Genomic DNA, 16,817 nt, shown 5'->3' on the forward strand with positions numbered 1-16,817 from the left:
TTTTTATAGGTCTGTTAATGTGTAATTGCATATATTCATTATCCTATTTTTCCTCCTAACTTACCTCTTCAACTAACCACCCCCTCAAGGAAGACATCCAGTGTCCTTAGAACATCCAATACGCCGAATATAACTACCCAATGGGTAAAGAAGGTGATGTATATTATCAAGGCAGATCAGAGAATTTAATTAGAACTGGAAAGAGACATCATGAAAGCATGTAAAGATAGAAAACAGAAAGACACTGTACATCATTAAGATCCTCAGGTGTCATGCCTATGGATTGGTAGGTGGTGGATTGTTCCCCAGAGAAGTGTACTAAGCTCTTCCATGTGCAAGGAGGTGTACATGCCTTGGAGTAGGACACATGACCAGCTCTGTAAAGGGAAGCAGGTGTTTCAGTCCAATTTCTAACTCCTCCACTGACTCAATATCAGATGGTGAACAACCATCTTCATTCCTTAATGTTTGTTTCTATTTGCAAATAAGGCATTTACATTTTCACTCTCTCGCTAATTTAATAGCTTTAAGTACTTCTCTCCTGAATTTGAGACTCATAGAGCCACTCAATGACTCTACATCTTCATTTGCATGTGTCTCTTGGACATCTTATACTTAATATATACAAAACTCTTAATTCTCACCACCCCAAGCTGAATCCACTCTATTTCAGTAAATGGCAATTCTATCCTTCCAAAAAATCTTGACTTTGACTTATCTGTCACACATCATCTCCACTCTATCAGCAAATTTTGTCAGCTCTATTTTCAGAATATATTTAGAGTACAATTGCTTCCCACCACCGGCACGGGCACCATCTTGGTATAAGCCATCATATTTCACCTGGTTTATCACAATAGCCTCTTAACTCTTCCCCTTGCTTCCCTACTAAACCCCTTATAGTCTACTGTCTACACGGAAGCTAGCCTGATCACTTAAAAAGGAGAGTTATATCACATCACACCTCCACTTAACATGAAATTCAAAAGCTCAACACTTTTGGTTTCAATCTCCTTTATCTCATCTCATAACATACTCCGCCTTGTTTTTTCTGCTCCAACCACAGGGGTTTCCTTCCTGCTCCTAGATGTGCCAACCACTTTATCTAATTAGCATTCTATCACTCTCTTGTCACCAACCCTGTTTTATTTTTCTAAACAGCACCCATCATTACCTGACATTTATTTTTTATCTCGTTTCACTAGAATACGAACCCCATGAGAGCAGAGATGTCTGTTCTGTTCACTGGTTTTTCCCAAATCCCAGAACAGTGTTGCTATACACAACAATAATTTTTGGTATGAAATTCATTAAAATGAATTTTTTTCATTTCATTAAAAGCAAGCAAGTTGCCCTAACTGGTTTGGCTCAGTGGATAGAGCGTCGGCCTGCGGACTGAAGGGTCCCAGGTTCGATTCCAGTCAAGGGCATGTACCTTGGTTGCGGGTACATCCTCAGTGGGGAGTGTGCGGGAGGCAGCTAAATTGATGTTTCCCTCTCATCAATGTTTCTAACTCTCTATCCCTCTCCCTTTCTCTCTGTAAAAAATCAATAAAATATATTTTTTAAAAAAGCAAGTAAACTAAAAACTATTTTGGTTGCTCAGACACACAATTTAAAAATAACAAAAATAATTTTAGAATGAAGTTAGATTCCACAGCATCCATCAGGAATTTCAACTATAGGAAATGATACATGACAATGTTCAAATATACAGGCCTTTCAGATGCATCAGAATCACAGGCATGTGGCAAGGATCATGTGCCCAATTAAGCAAATATTCTTGTTACATATTCACCAGCTCATAAACATATGATGATCGAGAGCCCTGATGACATCACTGGAAATCCTGAAGGCTCAGGCAGATGACACACACACACAGAGCTTATGCTGCGATTGCTGCACCTCACACTGATGACCAAAGAAGCCCATCTCATGATCAGCTATCAGGGGAATTCTCCGAGTCTGATGGTCACCTCTAACTCCTCTGCTTGTTAAGGTTAAGGGGTCTCTCTGTGATCGGTGTAATGTTACAGTCCTCGAATGCACATTTCTGATAACGCTTCTTAAATATTTATTCAAACACGTATTTATGAATAAAGGAAAGAAACTGGATTTGTTTAAATGGAATTTCTAGGTCCAAGCCAACCTGTTATGGCTCCTCTTAATACTGAACTCTATGGAGCCCCCAACCTGTTACTCCACATAGCACTTCCCAAACCGTCAATGCCCAACAGAACCCCCCTCCCGCCATCACTGACCACCAGAGACTCCTTTTCTGTCATTCATACCCGCCTCCCCCCCACCCCCCAAAATACCCCTCTTGTCCCTGAGGCCCCAGTCAGACCTCCCTCTGTAAGAGCCCTATCCGACCAGCCAGACCCTCACCCTCTCCTTCCCCTTAGCCACGTCACCGAGACCCGCTCCTATTACCCATCCCGAATATCCCCTCCCACGTCGCCAGTGTCCCTCACGGACGCCCCTGACTCCCACGTCATCAACTCCACGCCCGAGCTGACACCCCGCGGCGCCCTCCCCTGCCCCGCCCCTGGCGTGCGGCCCCACCCCTTGGAGCGGCCACCAGACCAACCGCGCCGGAAGCCCCGCCCCCTGCCGGTTGCTAGGCTCCGGCAGCCGGAAGTCCCGCCTGTCGTGTAGTCACCGCCGCCGCCGCCGCTGTCGTTGTTGTTGTGGTTGGTGCTCTGAGCTCCGCGGCTCCGAGAGCCGGCTGCGTCCCTTCCCCGCCGCCGCCATGAAGTGGATGTTTAAGGAGGACCACTCGCTGGGTAAGAATCCGGACACGGGCCGGGCCGTGGGGGCCGGCGCGGCGGGTGGGCCCCCTCCCCCACTCGGGCCGCCCTGGGCTGGGCTGGGCCGGGCAGGGCGGTTGCAGCTCTTTGGGCTGGCGTCTCCGAGGTCCCGGTCCCCCGATCGGCCCACAGACCCCGTGCCGCCTTCGGGAGGACCTCTCGGTATCAGGAGACCGAGGCCTCGGGCACGCCGGAACCAGGGCCCAGGGCGTGCGTAGGTCGCGGGGGAGGAAGGTTGGGGGCCTGGGGACCGGCAGGCAGGCGCGACAGTCATCCTGGTGTTTCTCCCCCAGAACACAGATGCGTGGAATCCGCGAAGATCCGAGCGAAATATCCCGACCGGGTTCCGGTGAGTGGACTCCCCGCCCCTTCACCTCACTGTCACCTCTGTCTTCTAGGACTCGTGATGGGGCCCGAACCCTTTAAGAGTTGACAACTTGAGGTTCCAGCCCCGGTTACAGTAGCCGACTGGACAGACGGGGTTGGGGGTCATCCGAGACTTGAACTTGAGGGGCTGGGGCTGGCGCTGTTTAGGGTGCTTCAGTGCTGAATCTCCCGATCTAGGCCAGTGAGCTGCCTGCAGTCTCTGGGCTCCCTGGCCAATTATATAAGGAACGATATTCTAGGACAGGGCAACAGGTCACTGCCACTTTGGGGAACGGTGGTGGAGGGAGCCTGTCACTTTGGTCTTGGACGTGGTACTTTAGTCTCAGGACGACAGTCTCATCTTTAACTTTGAGACCCCATGTTTACCTGACTAATAGCTTCCTTTTCTCACCCCCGCCCTGTCATCCTTTCCTGACCAAAAAGAAATTCTGAGAAGCCGCTGAAAACCCCTTCTCCCTTGGTTTTCCCTTCATCTATAATAAATATGATGCTATATTTCTTCCATCGTAGGGGAGATGGTTTCTGCAATCCCTCTTGATTTTTAAAGGACAGCAGGCCTGTTATTGTAGCTCATTGCTTGTGATCCCTTCCTTAGGAGACGGGGCAGGAGGGACATATTTGAAACCCAGTTCAGAGAAAAGCAACAGGCCGCATGAAGAGCGTGGTTCCTGGCCGGCTGGGATTGCCAATCGTTCCCATTAGTCCATCCTTTTTCATTTCCTGTGTTCCTGGGATCTTGATTCCCCTGCAGTGTGAAGGCAGATCCATACTGGGGTGCTGGAATAATAGGCTGTAAATGAAACTCCCACCAGATATTCTTGGGTCTGCCCAGACAAAACGTTGAAAAGCCTTGTATTAAAAGCTGTACTTCTCTTACGCATGCAGAGATCAGAGATGAGAAATGTAATAATCGACCACAGAAGCACTTACTGTTCCCTTCTAACATATTTATATCGGTTTTTAACCTCCACTATGTGTGGTTTATTAAGCCAGGGGCATATTTCTTTATGTGATGCAGTTCCCCACCCACCTCCTCGCCCACACACTATTATTCATGAGCTCGCTGACAATGCAAGGCCAGAGCCTCACATGAGAAATCCAGGCCTGACCTCTCTTTGCTTTCCCAGGTGATCGTGGAAAAAGTCTCAGGCTCTCAGATTGTTGACATTGACAAACGGAAGTATCTGGTTCCATCTGACATCACCGTGGCTCAGTTCATGTGGATCATCAGGAAAAGGATCCAGCTTCCTTCTGAAAAGGCAATCTTCCTGTTTGTGGATAAGACAGTCCCACAGTCCAGGTAAGGGATGTTTACTGGTATGGGCCATCTGCTTGGCTGCTTACAGAACTCAAAAATTTTGGAGGTCTGAAAACTCCTAGATGTCCTAACTAGAAATCTGGATTTTTGTACTTCAGTAGCTCAAGGAAAGTATGGGCTGCAATACATGAGAGTGTACTTTGGGTTAAGAAAATAGAACAAGACCTGGACTTTTTAAAATATTATTAATATATTTTATTGATTTTTTACAGAGAGAGAGGGAGAGGGAAAGAGACTTAGAAACATCGATGAGAGAGAAACATCAATCAGCTGCCTCCTGCACACTCCCTACTGGGGATGTGCCCGCAACCAAGGTACATGCCCCTGACTGGAATCGAACCCGGAACCCCTCAGTCCGCAGGCTGATGCTCCATCCACTGAGCCAAACCGGCCAGGGCTGGACTTTTTTTTTAATGAAGAAATTCAGTCTCAACCCCCAAGAATCCTCTAAAACAGCTGAGGACTCTTAGGCTTAAGTCACCAGCAGAACTGAAGCCTGAAATAATTTTCTCCAAATGGTTCATGAAATAAGTCCTGTCATTCTCCACCAGAAGCTTGGCCTTGCTGAGGCTCACTTTAGTTAATCACCCTGCGTGCTTGCTCTCCACGTTCAGTCAACTCTGCAACTGTGGGAGTCTCTCGCTGCACCTGATCTTTAATTCGCTAAAATGGCTGCCGTCCAGCAAAGGGCTCTGAGGTCTCTCTACAGATAAGCCTCCCTTAGTGCCACCTGTTCTCACTGTCAGAGTCTGCCTGTGGATAGGGGAAAGTGGACTGGCTCAGGCTAAGTCCCTGGTCAGTCCTTTCTTGTTACTGATTGAATACTTCCAGGCCCTGTGCCAGATGCTGGCCCCTGTCTCCTGAGTGAGTTCCTGGCTGCATCTCATCTTTGTGACCCAAACTACGTTTAATTTGTTGCGCTCCCCCTCTCCCCCTCTAAAGTAGTACTTGTAGAAGCTAAGGCTTTCAGAAGCCCTGGGAGCTGGCCCAGTGTGGCCAAAAAAATACCTTCCTTTTGAAAATCCTTGAAAGGTCTAGAAGAGGCCTAGGCCATATTCTAATCCTCTTCCCACAAAAGGTAAGAAGCTCTATTTTTTTGTCTTAAAAACCAAAAAGCAGAAATGCTATGTTTTGGTCTAATTTGCTCTTTCCTAATCTCCATCTCCTCCCCTTCCTGGTGTTATGCAGAGAAGCAGGATAGGGAAGAAATGGAAGGTTCTTCCCTAAGGTTTGTCGACATAAGAAATGCCCAAACATGTAGAGAATTTTTGTAAGTTTATTTGAGCCCAAACAGATGACACAGTTGTTGGGAAACAAGATCACAAATTCTTGGGAGAGTGACAGTTTTTCAGTTTCTTTTATGCATTTGAAATTAAGGAAGTAACGTAATGAAGATTACATGCAGGTAGGAGAAAGCAAGGTGCGGATTGGATTACAGGATAGTTAAGATTTTGTGCTTTCTTGAGAATGGGGTTACACTTATTTCAAAGGTATATTAACCTAGATGCACAAGAACAATGGGACAGGGTTTGCTTAAGGCAAAGATGAAACTTTAACTAAAAAAGTTATATGCTTGGGGTGTGACTAGCCATCATGACCTGCTCGGTAACAATTTATGATCAGACGTGGCCTGTGTGCCTCAGTTGGTTGAATGTTGTCTCATGCATCTAGAACAGGGGTGGGCAAGCTTTTTGACTCGAGGGCCACAATGGGTTCTTAAACTGGACCGGAGGGCCGGAACAAAAGCATGGATGGAGTGTTTGTGTGAACTAATATAAATTCAAAGTAAACATCATTACATAAAAGGGTACGGTCTTTTTTTTTTTAGTTTTATTCATTTCAAACTGGCCGGATCCGGCCCCCGGGCCGTAGTTTGCCCACGGCTGATCTAGAGGTTTCTGGTTCAATTCCTGGTCAGGGCACATCCCTCGGTTGTGGGTTCAATCCCCAGTAGGGGGCGTGCAGGATAAAGTCAATGGATGTTTCTCTCTCATTGATGTTTCTCCCTCTCCCTTCCTCTCTCTCTAAAAGAAATAAAACCACATTAAAAAAAACGTGTGATCAGTCCTGATCGGTTTGGCTCAGTGGATAGAGCCTCGGGCCATGGACTGAAGGGTCCTGGGTTCCATTCCTGGTCAGGGTGCATGCCTGGGTTGCGGACTCAAACCCCAGTAGGGGGTGTGCAAGAGGCATCTGATCGATGTTTCTCATCAATGTTTCTAACTATCCCTCTCCCTCTCTGTAAAAAATCAATGAAAATATATATATATTTTAAAAAGTGTGATCAGATCATCCTGTGAGGTTACTTTCCATAGAATCTCTTTTTCATCCACAGGCCTATGTCCTGCCTTCTGGGTGCTGTTGGTCTGCTATAGCTGTTGCTCAGGGAGCTGTGGTTTTGCCAGGGGTGTCAAGCCCGAGTTGGACTCTTCTAGCCTTCCTTCTTAGGCCTCTGGGCAGTGTGGAGCTGGGCCCACTGTTCACCAGGGGAGGGAGCCCCACCCATGTGTGGTCACTCGGCTTCCCTTAAGGTGGTAGGGAAGGTAAATCTTCATTCGTATTACCTGCAACTTCTGCAAGCCTTTGAGACTGTTTCTTCCTTCCTGGAGGTGGCTTCTTAGTGGGAGGAAGTAGGTCACTGTTACCTATGGCATTGAGTTTATTTCCTTGAATTCTGATCCTCTGATATTTAAAAGGAAATGAAGCAGGCTTCCGAGGCCATTAAGATTACTCCACGTTAATCTCACAATTAAAATGGCTGCAAATTTTTAGCAATTACTCCCCCTCCCCCCCATTGTCCCTGAGATATAAATAGAATTAGAAATGAAAAGTGATTCTTAGGCAAGCAGAGGCTGCTTCAGAGCCATTTTCTCTCCAATTCTCATTTGCCTTTCCAACCTGGTAAGACTCTACCCTAAAGCAGATTTATACTAGTGATCCAAGTCAGGATTTGAGTCACTAAGAGGGCCCCTTTGCCCATGCCCCTAGTGCCTTTGCCCCAGTTAATGACTTCTTGCTCCACACTTAAAGCAGCAGGGGTTTGTTTGTTTGGGGGAGAGGGGTTATTCTTAAAAACACATTTGTTTACAAACAAGTGACATCATGGGGCTTTATGCAAATGCTAATCACCTAATAGCACAAATAAAATTGCCTCAGGGTTGCCTTCCTAAAGCTGGTGTGTGAGTCAACTTCTCTCTCTCCTTACCCAAGGTAGGTTAGCAACCTTTTTCTCAGCTCTTTCCAGACTCCTTAGGGAAGCCCAGAGCCTCTCTTAACCTGTAGCCAGTGTTTGCTGCTTCATAGATGCTGGGGAAATGAGTCAAGAAAGGATGAATCCAACCCTACAGAGCCCTCCCCCATCCAGCAAGGTCTGCACTAGGATCACTTATGCTGAGGCTGAGCGATAGTGACTTCCATTATACCTGCCTTGGAGCAGGACTTTGGCAGTGTTCTGAACACAGGCGATCACCATATAGAATGTTGTGATTATTGTTTACAGTGGTTAGTATTAAACTAGAGGCCCGCACTGGTGGGGTCCCTCGGCCTGGCCAGTGATGGGGCCAATGGTGGGGGCGGGGAGGGGGGGTGGCTGGCCTGGGGGAGGGACTGCAGGAAGTTGGCTGTGGGAGCACACTGAACACCAGGGGGCAACTCCTGCATTGAGCATCTGCCCCCTGGTGGTCAGTGTGCATCATAGCAATCACTTGACTGGTCATTTGGTCGCTTAGGCTTTTATATATATAGATGTTGATTCTGGAAATAGACACAGGCAAGTCCCTAAGAGTTTTACTTCCTAAATTCTTTCTGAGTTCTGTTTTTTTTTTTTTTAAATATATTTTATTGATTTTTTACAGAGAGGAAGGGAGAGAGATAGAGAGTTAGAAACATCGATGAGAGAGAAACATCGATCAGCTGCCTCCTGCACATCTCCCACTGGGGATGTGCCCACAACCCAGGTACATGCCCTTGACCAGAATCGAACCTGGGACCTTTCAGTCCGCAGGCTGACGCTCTATCCACTGAGCCAAACCGGCTTCGGCTTGAGTTCTGTTTTTTAAAAAGGGGATCACAACTGCCTTCTCACATTTAATATTGGAAAGTTGAGTTCTCTACCTAGGTGCCTGCATCCAGGATCAGGCTAAAAACCAAAAGAGAACTATGGGTTGGTGCAGATAGGACCTGAGAAAGCATGTCAGTGTACAGATTCTCAGTTGTGGCATTGGAGGGGAACCCTGACCTGGCAGTGGTGCCTACCTTTTGGCCTTTTGTTTAGAACACAGATAAGAGTTTTGTTCATCTATGTTTTAAATAGAAACAGGAGTATATTATTAAATAAAATATCTCTAAGATGTGATAATTTGGAAATGTTACATTGGTAATCCTGTACTGTTTAAGATTAATCGTGTTGAGTTGGTTCTAGATCTTAAAAGAGGTACTAAGGCCTTAGCTGGTTTGGCTCAGTGGATAGAGTGTCAGTCTTCAGACTGAAGGGTCCCGGGTTCAATTCTGGTCAAGGACACATGCCTGGGTTTTGAGCTCAATCCCCAGTGGGGGGCGTGCAGGAGGCAGTTGATCAATGATTCTCTCTCATCACAGATGTTTCTATCTCGCTTCCTCTCCCTTCATCTCTAAAATCAAAAAAATATTTTTTTAAAAAAGAGGCACTGAGTAAAAGGAAGTTGTGTTGTATAGTCCATTCAAATTTTATTTAGAAATGTGCTTAAATCAAGCACTTTTGATAATTTCTGGGTAAATAACTCTTCAATAATGGGGTTTATTTCAGCCACTGAACAAGGTTTATTTATATGAGAGAAAAATCTGATAAAAGGAATAAGCAGAAATTAACTTTTATGTTTCAGAATTTTTATGTGTGGGGAACTCTCAGGGTCATATTAACTTTGACTTTGAGGTCAATGTCTTTCCAGGATCCACAGCAGTAGCCATTGTCCTCCCACCTCACCCCATCTCTCTATACCCCTGCTGGAAAAGAGATAAATCCAGGTCCAATGGAAGCCTGTGTGCTTCAAAGCAGATGGGTGGCCAGGTGTGCCTATCAGTTAGCTAATTCATGAGTCAGGCTAGATCCCACAGTATACATGACCTTGGTTGGGGGATAAGGGGGGTTCTGTAGGGAAAGGGCATCCACACAATTCTAGGTCAACCTCCTGATTTATAAGCTGTTGAATAGTTTAAAGCTAAACTATTTATATAGTTTATTTAAATAGTTTAAAGCAGCATGGCCATTCCTGGATAGGGATTCTTCTAAAAGGCTATTGGTTAGTTTGTTTGGATCTGTGACCCTGAAGGGAGCAGTGGGAGACACGGTTTTAGGGGGTAATTTAGGTCCATTCCATTCAGTACTTCAGGTCCCACCACACCTTAGATTGGCTCCTTGTCTTGGGTCTGCCAATTGGTTTTTCCAGTCTTTCCGCATCAGACTCCGAGCTTGGAAGGTGGCAGTACCCCTTGTCCTCAGCAGCATCCTTCTCGGAGGAAAGCAGGTAATACTTGATAGACTGTAAGCCACCTTTGGGTGTCTTCTGCAACCAGTAGCTTGGGCAGGAAGCCTTGGCTTTGTGGTGCTGTTTGTGAATTGTCAGGCCATCCAGCAAGCCTGTGCAGTTTAGCCAGACACGCACATCAGAGCTGCCTCTGTGCTTCAGGATCCCCAGGCGCTCCAGCAGTGGGCTGCTCAATGCCGTGTCATGGCCTCTGCGAGTTCTTAGAGGGAAGTTCATCTTGGAGGCTCATGGAACTGGTCTTAACTGACACAGCGGCCTTCTGCAATAGGCTGCCTGCTGACTAGGGTCACGTTTTGCATCTTGCACTTCCATTTGACTATTCTTTTAATGGGACATAAAAACATTTTTTAAGAAACTAGATTTGCGGCCCAGTTCTTTTTGGCTCCAGGCCAAGTTACTCTGTGTGTGGCCTGGTACTACACATCTGTTTACAAATCATACTGTACAGATATGGCAGTCTTCTTTCATGGACCCAGAGAAGCCTCGAAATAAGGCATTCCGTCACAGGCTGCTGAATGGAGGGTTTAGCTCCTAGCATTGAGCATTGTCAGTTTTCAAGTTCCTACCCAGTGGGTACCCTGAGTGTAAGGATACAGTGATACATTGCTACTGCCAACTAAATAAAGTTTCCACACAAGGCTACGTGACAGAATAGGAGAACAGTGAGAGGGCTCTTAAAGTCATTATGCATAGCCATCTCCTTGTCAAATTACAGGATCTGCAGGAGAGACCGCTAAGACCTGGCTACTCAGTGTGTGATGCAGAGGCTGGCCGCAGTAGCCTTACCTGGGAACTTGTTAGAAATACAGAGTCACAAAGCCTCACCCTGACCTGGTGATTTTGTATGCATGTTTGTGTGAGAAGCACGGTGTTAAGGAAGATCTCTGTAGAAGGTACAGGGATGCTGACATTGGGGCATTAGATCTAGCTGTGTATCCACTTGGAGGCAGCAAAGCTTGGTGGTAAGAATGTCTCCTGGCTTTATGACCTGGGGTAAATTATTTAACCTTTCCGCCTCACTTTTATCTATGAACTATGGATTAGGATAGTACCTGCCTCATAAGGTTGTTGTGAGGATAGAGTTAATGCATGTAACATACTTAGAATAGTGCTTGGCACGGGTTTGCTTTTATAGTTAGGATTTTTATGATTAGCCTCTGTAACTGCTAGGGCACTGCTTAAGCAAATTAAAAAAACACATTTCACTTAAAAGACAATGGAATCTAAAGACAGAAAGCCCCATGATTATCCCCATCTCAGAGTCTCAGAGCCTGCCTTAGACGATAGTGGTTCCAGTATGTCAGACAGCACACAGAGAGTAAGAGCAGAACTTAGTCTGTCAGATGGAAGCAAACAACGTAGGCACCAAGGGGTGGCTGCCTTTGAATTCCACACAATGTCTGTTACCTCTGTGTCTAAACACTGTGGTAATAGTAGTGGGGAGATGGTAGGGACAGGTCTCATCAAGGTCACCCTGGACACTTGGACCAAATGGGGCAAAGGGAATTGTGGCAATAGCTGTAGCTGTTTTCCCCTCAGCCTTATTCCGAGAAATCTCAGAGAAATCTCTTTGAGGGCATTCCCAACCACCAGGGTAGAAGTCTTGAGAGACTCAGCTACTTGTTCAACACCTTTGCTAGTTGCTGGCTCCTTGCTTTACTTCCTGCCGTGTCACTTTGCTTCCTGATCACATGGCTCTTCAAGATAAGCATCTCAAAAAGAGAAGAAAAAAAGGACAAACAGCTATCTCCCTTTGGCACAGGGACTGGTTCTCAACCTTGGATGCACATGGAATCTTTGTTGGCATTTTAAAACATGCTGATGTACCGATGCCTGGGTCCTACACCTCCAGAGGTTCAGATATAATTGACCTGGGGTGGGGCTTATGTGTGGAGATGTTTTTAAAGCTCCCCATTGTTTCTGATGTGCAGCCAAGGTTGAGACCCACCACTCCAGATGTTCTCGTGAGCAGGGGTTCCTCCCTCTATCCACTGTTCCCCAAGTCCTCACATGTTCCAGGGCAGTATTGTCAATAGGAATGGCATGAGAACTACATTTGTAATTTTCAATTTTCTAATAGTCACATTAAGAAGGAAAAAGAGCCAAAACCGGTTTGGCTCAGTGGATAGAGCGTTGTTCTGCGGACTGAAAGGTCCCAGGTTCGATTCCGGTCAAGGGCGTGTACCTGGGTTGCGGGCACATCCCCAGTAGGAGATGTGCTGGAGGCAGCTGATCGATGTTTCTCTCTCATCGATGTTTCTTTTTTTTTTTTTTTTTAATATATTTTATTGATTTTTTACAGAGAGGAAGGGAGAGAGAGAGTTAGAAACATCGATGAGAGAGAAACATCGATCAGCTGCCTCCTGCACATCCCCCACTGGGGAAGTGCCTGCAACCCAGGTACATGCCCTTGACCGGAATCGAACCTGGGACCTTTCAGTCCGCAGGCCGACGCTCTATCCGCTGAGCCAAACCGGCTTTGGCCCATCGATGTTTCTAACTCTCTGTCTCTCTCCCTTCCTCTCTGTAAAAAATCAATAAAATATATTTAAAAAAAAAAAAAGAAGAAGGAAAAAGAAACATGTGACATTAATATTAATAATATATTTTATTTTTCCAGTATATACATAATATCATCATTTCAACATGTAACCAAAATTGAGATACTTTACATCCTTTTTTTTCTTCATACTAAGTCTTTGAAATCTTGTGTATATTTTATACTTACAGCACATCCCAATTCAAAGGGATCTTTGGATTGATTTTAGAGAGAGGGGTAGGGGAGTGGGAAAGAGAAAGAAAGGCATCAATTTGTTGTTCCATTTATTTATGTGTTCATTTGTAGATTCTTGTATGTGCCCTGATTGGGAATTGAACCTGCAATCTTGGCATATTGGGAGAGCGCTCTAACCAACCGAGCTACCCGGTCAGGGCAGCATATTCCAATTCAGATGAGCCACATTTCAAATGCTAAATGTAGTTAGTGACTACTGTATTGGACAGTAAAAGTATATGACATTTTTGTCATAGCAGAAATTTCTAGCAGACCATGCTGTTCCAGGAAGTCCTTATTTTACAAATTCCAGGTTAAGAGATCCGCAAAAGGAGCACTGTTTCATTGCACAAGAGGCTGATGACAGACCTTTTTGTATTCATACTCATCCACCCCCACTTTGTTACTTAATAGTTCTCATCTACCCACACAGCCAAATGGGCTGAGCTTGAAAACAGGTAGGAAGAATAAAAAAGGAAGAAATCTCCCCTTAATAAATGGAGACCATGTCCCTGTTTACATGGAAGTCCCACACAGCCCACCAGGAGCACAGCAGCGGAGTGAGCAGTCATTGCTTCACCAGCTTGAGGCCCTGGACCTCTCATCATCCACCCCAGTGGACCTTGTTTTACTGAATCCTGCATTTAGCATCTATTGTGACCTGTCCAGGCTGGTTGACCTCACCACTCATGGTTGCACTGATGTTTAGCATATTCCTTTGACTCCTGCTCCTAATAGTACAGTCATGTGGCCAGAGCTCATCCAGGGTTCTGGGTGTTACAAGTCTTACTCTGGAGGTGGTAGTGCAGTCCAATTCATGGCTTAGGGAAAGCCAGCTTTCCCACCCACATATTTAGTTTGAGCAGTATCTGTTTCTGGAGGGTCCTTAGGAAGGCCAGGCAGGGCTTCTTTGGATTCCAGATACAATCTGAGAGATGTTTGCATTGCATGTGAGGAAAGTAACTTCTCTTTGATGATGCTGACACAAGTCTGTGGAGCACAGGGTTTTTGGTGGAGGAGCTTCCACAAGAATGAACCCACTTGTAATTACAAATTAGAAATCTTCAATAACGAGCCTGAAGCAGAAGCAAGCTCCATGTACTCTTCCTTTCCTTGATCCTCCATCCATACAGGGATGGGCTTCATAGGCTTTTAATTTCGCTTCGTTTTTTCCCCTTGCCCTTGGCATTCAGAAAGCATTCTAAATGTATACGTATTAACCAGTACTAACCAGCCAGCCCCACTTAAGGAGCTAGATAGAGCTGGCCTCTGAAGGATTTACTTTGTGTAAAGGTGAGTGCAAATAGCTTTGCCTTGGAGCAGGAGAATGGAGAATTGATTCTAGTCTTGTGATTCCCAAAGGCCTAATTTACCTTAATCTTTTGTGGCTCCATTTACCTTCTTTACAACAGGAATGTAGCATTAATGAGACCTGAATTTCTTTTTAACCATCTACCACCAAAGTTGTGGGAGAGAGTAGCTAGTTTAAGTATTAAGTTCCTTATCCATAAGTAATCTTTCTCCCAACACTTAGACTTAGTAATCAAACCCAATTTTTAATGTTGTTTTTCTTTTTAAAAACTTTATTTCAAGATAACTATGTTTACAGAAATACAGTTATATTGGTTAAGAGAATGAAGATTAGCCCTAGCTGGTTTGGTTCAGTGGATAGAGCATCGATCGGCCTGTGGACTGAAGGGTCCTGGGTTCAATTCCGGCCAAGGGCACATGCCTGAGTTAAGGGCTCGATCCCCAGTAGGGGGCATGCAGGAGGCAACTGATCAATGATTCTCTCTCATCATTGATATTTCTATCTCTCTCTTCCTCTCCCTTCCTCTCTGAAATAAATAAAGAAATATATTAAAGCCCTGGCGGGTTTGGCTCAGTGGATAGAGTGTCGGCCTGTGGACTGAAGGGTCGTGGGTTTGATTCCGGTCAAGGGCACACACACAAAAAAAAGGAATATATTTTAAAAAAGAGAGAGAGAGAATGCAGTTTAACTTATTTTACATGATTTGGACCACAAATTTGGTACATGGTTTAAGCATAAAAAAAAAAAAATGGTTTTAGGCCCTCGTTGGTTTGGCTCAGTGGATAGAGCGTTGGCCTGTGGACTGAAGGGTCCCATGTTCGATTCCTGTCAAGGGCACATGCCCAGGTTGTGGGCTCGATCCCCAGTAGGAGGCTGCCGATCAATGATTCTCTGTCATCATTGATGTTTCTCTCTCTCTCTCTCTCCCTTTCCTTTCTGAAATCAATAAAAATATATTTTAAAAAAAGGATTTGCAATCTGGTTTATTTTTCTAATATTACAAATGTATATGAAAGATTCTCCATTAAATACTGCTAAAGCAGGCAGCAAGAACCTTGAGAAATTAACCTTTGGTTTGTTTCTAGAAAATAACATGGATTGTACTGTAAAAGTTTATATTTAAGTTGGTGCAGCAAAACTGTGTGTAATGTTTTAATGCCCGTTTACAAAGTTCAGTAATTAATGGATGCTGAAAGGGGCGGGGAGAGCCTATGTATACATTTTCAATGTTGTTTTTTGTTTTTCTCTTTCAAGCCTAACTATGGGACAACTTTACGAGAAGGAAAAAGATGAAGATGGATTCTTGTATGTGGCCTACAGTGGAGAGAACACGTTTGGCTTCTGAGGGCCCGTGCTGGGCGAGGTGCACTGTACCTGCTTGTGTATCTTGTAAATAGCCGGCCATTTTCAGTTACTATACCAGAACCTCTTCACATAGAACTATTAGTGCATTTGTAACTGGATTGATTTCTTAATATATTGGAAGGTTTTTGTTTCCTTAGACTAGTAAGTTATCATACAGAGTTTTATTTTGAGTTTTTCTTTTTGTGCACTGTCCTCATGGCTATACTCTCCAGAGAACTTGTTCCTCTAGGAATCATATTTAATGAAGATATTTCCATATTGAAGTGAGGTAGGTGGGGTATTAAAGTGAAAGGGAGGGAGACAATGCATTTTATTCTGGACTATATTTGAAGTGTTAGATGGCTAAGTATTAAAAGCATTCAAATTAAATCCTTAGCAATCAGAACACTTGCTTTACTAGATTTTGCCAACTGCCAATCATGTTGGACTGAGCTAATCTGTTCCTCTTTCTGAAACTATTAAGGTAAATAATTAACAATAAAACTTCCTGTTATAAAGGCATTGCAGTGTGACCATGTACTTTATTCACCATCTTTTACATGAGTCAGACAAGTAGCTCTTATACCTGCCAGGCCAGGAGGAGGGTTTGTGGGGCCATGGCAGCACAGCTTTGAACAGGAAGCAGTGGCCTGTCATAAGAAGGGACTTTAAAAAATATATATATATATTTTGATTTCAAAGAGGAAGGGAGAGGAGAGAGGGACAGAAATATCAATGATGAAAGAGGTATTGTTGATTGGATGCCTCCTACTGGGGATCAAGCCCACAACCCAAGCATGTGCCCTTGACCAGAATTGAACCCAGGACCTTCCAGTCTGCAGTCCAACGCTCTATCCACTGAGCCAAACCAGCTAGGGCGGGACTTTTTTAAGTGGTTAATGTGTTCTGGTGGTTCAGATATCAAGCCTCTATAAAAGGTATACATTGAGAGTTCCCACCACTGTCTACTGCCTATGGGAAACTACTTTTACTGGCTTCTTGTTTCTTTTTAGTATTTATTTTTGGAAGTACAATTAAATATGACTATATATCCTATTCTTTTTCTTATAGAAAACACATTATATACTTATGTATATTGCTTTTTTTAATTTAACAATATATCCTGGTGATCTTTCCATATCAGTCCATAGCCTTTCATTCATTTTTACAGCAAATAGTATTGCAATGTGTGGGTATATGATTATTACTTAAGTAGTTCCCTATGAATGGTATTTGGGTTGTTTGCAATCTTTTACTGTTACATACAGTGTTGGAATGATAACTATATTCATATAGCCTTTATATGTACCTGCACTTATTAAGGTGCTGCTCCTTAATCCCTTTTTTCAAA

General features: G+C 44.5%; 1 protein-coding gene across 1 annotated transcript; it reads left to right on the forward strand.

Moving 5' to 3' along the window:
* Window positions 1-2,629: 2,629 nt before the first annotated feature.
* Window positions 2,630-15,988, forward strand: GABARAPL2 (GABA type A receptor associated protein like 2). The gene is made up of 4 exons (XM_081108113.1): window positions 2,630-2,786; window positions 3,104-3,159; window positions 4,325-4,497; window positions 15,377-15,988. Exons 1-4 carry the CDS (start codon window positions 2,753-2,755, stop codon window positions 15,465-15,467), a joined length of 354 nt encoding a protein of 117 aa, XP_080964239.1. The 5' UTR covers window positions 2,630-2,752; the 3' UTR covers window positions 15,468-15,988.
* The last annotated feature ends 829 nt before the right edge of the window (window positions 15,989-16,817 follow it).

This window comes from Myotis nattereri, assembly GCF_964212035.1.
Source record: "Myotis nattereri genome assembly, chromosome: 15".
Taxonomy (NCBI): Eukaryota; Metazoa; Chordata; class Mammalia; order Chiroptera; family Vespertilionidae; genus Myotis; species Myotis nattereri.

Excerpts from the sequence above, each read along its gene's own strand:
- GABARAPL2 (XM_081108113.1), top strand. The coding sequence starts at position 2,753 with ATGAAGTGGATGTTTAAGGAGGACCACTCGCTGG. Across the intron at positions 2,787-3,103 it reads TAAGGAGGACCACTCGCTGG|AACACAGATGCGTGGAATCC; the intron begins GTAAGAATCCGG and ends TTTCTCCCCCAG. Across the intron at positions 3,160-4,324 it reads AATATCCCGACCGGGTTCCG|GTGATCGTGGAAAAAGTCTC; the intron begins GTGAGTGGACTC and ends TTGCTTTCCCAG.